The following is a 4,655-nucleotide window of genomic DNA, read 5'->3' as shown; positions in this document are numbered from 1 at the left end:
TAAATTAATCATTATTAAAACTATATATGATCAGTTACAAATACTTATATAAACATATAAGGAAAAAAAAATCCTTAGCAAGAGATGAAATATCAACATCAATAGATATGCTGGATTGAACAGTGCTTTCACCAGAAGCCTACAAAAAATAAATAAAATATTATATACATAATATATGCATAAAAATAAAATAAATTTATAATTAATAGCAAACAAACATACCTGATCAAAATCATTAGAAAAACTCTGATCGGATTCCTTAGAACTAGAAGGAATTTCTTCTAAAACAACTGAATTCAATCCAACCTATATTTTTAAACAATTAAAAATCATTAATATATAAAATATAAATAAACTTTTTTTTAACATTTAAATTTACCTGAGACTATTTATTTCTCAAAACAATCAATTCAGTGGGATCACTGATAGAATTAGCATAGGTAACAACACACCCATTCTCATCAAGTTCCTATAAAAAAAATATATATATATATATATGTTCATTTCAGAAAATGCAAATGTTCAATACTGAAATATTAAATGTATCATATACCTGTACAACTGCTTGCCCTATACCCCTTTTGTAAGGAGTGTACATTGACTTTTTCCTCTTCCAATTACCCTTTGCCTTATTGCACTGTTTCTCCAAGGTACTCTTAGGCCCTACATTCCTCTCACCTTTAGGCCTAGCTTTTCGAGGATTCTTGATCTCAAGATCAACAATTTCAACCTCTTCAACAGGTTCACTAAAATCAATTGCACCTGATATGCTCTCAACCTTTTCTTTTAAAAGATTGAAATAACACTCAACCTCTGCCCTTGCATTCAAAGAATTCTGACAACTTGTTATCAACTTAACAAACTTTCGAAGTGTTTGTGACCTCCAAACACTAGTAGCCACAATATTTGTGCTCAAAGTAGGTTCTTCAATACCATGACTACACATGGAAGCCTTTGTCCATTGTTTCATTATATACTCTTGTGGAATATTACGCACACAATGCAAATGATAACTCGAAGAGAATGAGAACAAAGTAAACTAGTCTCACTAAAGTACATGCATGTGCAACAAACGACATGTGTTTCTTAATTGAAAACAACTTCATGCTTAATTATATCCTTCCCATGTTTCCAAAGAAGATATGAATATTTTGGAAAACACAAACCATTATCAACATGATCATAAGCTGTCCCCTTAATGAACTCTTCTTCAAAAAGAACATAAGCTTGAATAGTGTACAATGATCTTGCATGAACTAATATACCAATATTAGCAAATGCTAGGTTCTTATTACCCCTCAAAGTATTATAATCTTTGCCACCTTCCTTACTTCTCCACTCAGAAATGACATCAAGAAAAACATGATAAAAATCACATAAACCTTGGGTCTTATTAAGACGTTGTGAAACTGACTTATTAGTAGTTTCACTACGTTGAGAGGACAAAACACCACCAGACCAATACTTCTTTGAGTAAGCAGGACACCACATTTCTTTTATTTTATACAAATCACATAACCAATCAACATTTTCACACTTGTATTTATCCAACATCATGTATAACAAAAATGATCATATATTAATTGAAATTTGAACAAAATATAAATTAATATATGTACATTTGTATAAAGAATAATGTTCATAAACAACATGGACACTAATAAATATTATGATAACATACAAAAAACATAAAATGTATGAACATATGTAAAACACTAAATGTTCATATACATATGACATAATAATCAAATATATCACATAATAAAAATCAAAAATAAATATTAAAATAATAATATACCTTTTCCAGAAATGTTCAAATTCAGGAGGAGTTTCACAATACTTCAAAAGATATCTTAACAAATCTGTAAAGCCTTCCAAAGCTCTCAATGATCCAATGTGTTTCTTCGAATTTTGTTCAAGATACCATACACATAAACGATGATGGACGGTTGAAGGCAAAATATTCCTTATACCAGCTGCAATCGCTTGTGCTTGATTTGTCATAATTGTAATAGGACTTTTCCTTCCCATTGATTGTAGAAATGTATCAAACAACCAATCAAAAGACTCGGTGCGTTCATTAAGAATAAAACCGATAACAAACATGACATTATTACCATGATGGTTCATCCCAACAAATGGAGCACATATCATTCCATATTTATTAGTTCTATAGGTTGTATCAAAAACCAACAAATCTCCAAAGTAATGGTAATCTCTCATTATCCTACCATCACGCCAAAAAAAGCTAACTAAACCACCACTATCATCTTGCTCAAAATCATAGTAAAAATCTGCCTCATCCACATGTCTCTTCGCAAAATATTTAATCAATTGGTTACTATCACATCCTTCAATTTTGTCAGCTTTTTCAGATGATAATGCATTGAACACATCAGGAGCAGTAAAAGAAAGATTAGGAGATCACCAACCTCCTTCTTTAGAACCCTCAAAGAATCAGTAACTTTGACTCCGCTCAATTTCATTGTAGAAATGAAAAGAAGTGAATCTTTATTGACAACCCTTTGAGACCTTATCAAATGCCTTTTTTCAGGAGGAATCATATCATGATTATGAACCATTTCATGTCTTTTACATGTATGAACACCTAAATGATCAATATGAAACTACACAAAAGCTAAACAACCAGTTCGAAAATCCAGCTTCTCATAAACCCTTTTATTCTTACACTTATCATCTTTGAATCCTTCATTACAACAAACAAATCTTTTCATCAAAAATGAATCATCTCTTCTTCTTTTACTCTTCCCAATTCGAATTCCAAAACCTTTCCTAAAAGCATATTCGTTATACGCATCAAAAGCTTCATCTTCAGATTTAAATTGTTTATCCTTTAATTCAGACTTTGATGCTTCTTCATAAACAATATTATACTTTTTTTCCACTGCACAAAGTTTAAATATACAATTATAAATGAACATAAAGTGTTTCAGGAATGAACAATAATGAATAAATAAAATGTTCAAAAATAAAACAACACATGATCAATTTTAAAATTAATTAAACCAACGAAATAAAACCAACGAAATGTTCATAACAAAAACACACAATTCTAAAACACAGAGCAAAGAAATTAAACCACCGAAATGTTCATAACAGAGTATCACAATACAAACTTACAAAATATAATATAATCAAACTTACAAAATTTCAGCATAATATAATCACATTTGAAAGTTAAAACAACAAAAATGAATCATAATATATAAATTAAGTTCAAATAAACAAAGCATTATAACATTACAAACTTACAAAATTATGAAAAATTACAAAATTATAATGCTAATTACTAACATTATTGAGCAAACAATTCAACCAAATGAACAAATTATTCAAATAAACAGAGCATTATACAATTACAAATTTACAAAATTATCAAAAATTACAAAATTATGATGCTAATTACTCACATTGTTGAGCAAATGATTCAACCAAACGAACTCCAGAAGGAAACAACCGCTCGCAATCACGATCAACATCATCGCAATCTCCAGATGAAGAATTTGCCATTGATGAACAATAACGATCATCAAATTCAAATGAATTAACCAGAAAAAAATCGATTCAAAAATGGTGAGAATTGAGGTTGATCAATTACAAAAATGGAGGTTCATCAATTGATGAGAGAGAAAATATAGGGTTTAAATTAATATATATACGTTGCTTGAAAAGAAAGAAACAAAGAATTAAGGAAAAAAAAAGGAAACAATCGAAGAATGAAGAAGCTTACTGGGGGGTGTGGGTAGCACGCAAAACGCTGCGTTAGATGGGGTGTAGGTAACACTACCTACACTGTAGTGTAGGGTAAAATTTTTAATTTCAAGGCCTATCCAACCAAATAATAATTGGATCAAAACTATAGGGCCAAAAAATCAGTTTCTCTCGGTTTTGTGACGTGGACACGAAAAGTGAAAAATAAGTTATGGTTTAGGGAAGTGAGCTAGGAATTGGATTGGTTTATGAAATGTATTGAATGGAAATATGGATTAAGCACTCCAAATATTAAATATTCAACCCGACCAATAATGGCGGCGAAAGGTTGTTCATCATCCGGTTTGGTTTTGGGGAGACATTTTTAGGTGTATACAGAAGGACTAGAGGACGAAATTCTACATAATCTCCTCCTCCGAACACCTGCACAACAAAAGGTACAACCGGTGGAACCGAGATCCTCCTCTTCTCGCTGGGAAGAAAGCCTTGCCGCCTGTCCCAAGGCAGACGCAAGAGCAAATTACTGGATCGAAGCCTTTTTACGGTGGCCGTTCGGACCAATGAAGAGACAGGGGAGAAGGAGGTCACCCCGCAAAGCTGTATTCCCCGTCATGAGTGGCTATCTGATGGGACATATTTGGCCGCTTACGGTCTTAGTACCGAGAGGCCGAGAGGTAGTAGGCCACTTGGCTTTATTTTACTTTGCTGATCTTGATTCTTTCTTTAGTTTCTAACTCTATTTTTTGTGCAGACAAAGCAATGGAGAAGCTCTCGGCCACCAAGAAGCCGGCTTCACATTCTGCAGCCTATTACCATTCGCCCATCTTAGGAAAACTTACTAATGAGTAGCAGCCGACAGGCAGAACTCCTAATGTGAGATACTTTTCCACTATACTTGGATTGAGATTCCTTGAGATTACAGG

The 4,655-nt window shown here is 32.3% G+C and overlaps 1 protein-coding gene across 1 annotated transcript; it reads right to left on the bottom strand.

Annotated features, from left to right (window-relative positions):
• Positions 1-1,086: 1,086 nt before the first annotated feature.
• On the bottom strand, positions 1,087-3,531 carry LOC145578185 (protein FAR1-RELATED SEQUENCE 5-like). The gene is made up of 5 exons (XM_081635550.1): positions 3,432-3,531; positions 2,690-2,905; positions 2,433-2,608; positions 1,799-2,313; positions 1,087-1,429 (listed from the first exon to the last, which is right to left on the bottom strand). The coding sequence occupies exons 1-5, from the start codon at positions 3,529-3,531 to the stop codon at positions 1,087-1,089; spliced, it is 1,350 nt and encodes a 449-aa protein (XP_081491676.1).
• Positions 3,532-4,655: the final 1,124 nt, after the last annotated feature.

The sequence above is a fragment of the Chenopodium album genome, chromosome 14 (assembly GCF_948465745.1).
Source record: "Chenopodium album chromosome 14, dcCheAlbu1.1, whole genome shotgun sequence".
NCBI lineage: Eukaryota > Viridiplantae > Streptophyta > Magnoliopsida > Caryophyllales > Amaranthaceae > Chenopodium > Chenopodium album.
This window is presented reverse-complemented; position numbering and strand designations above follow the sequence as displayed.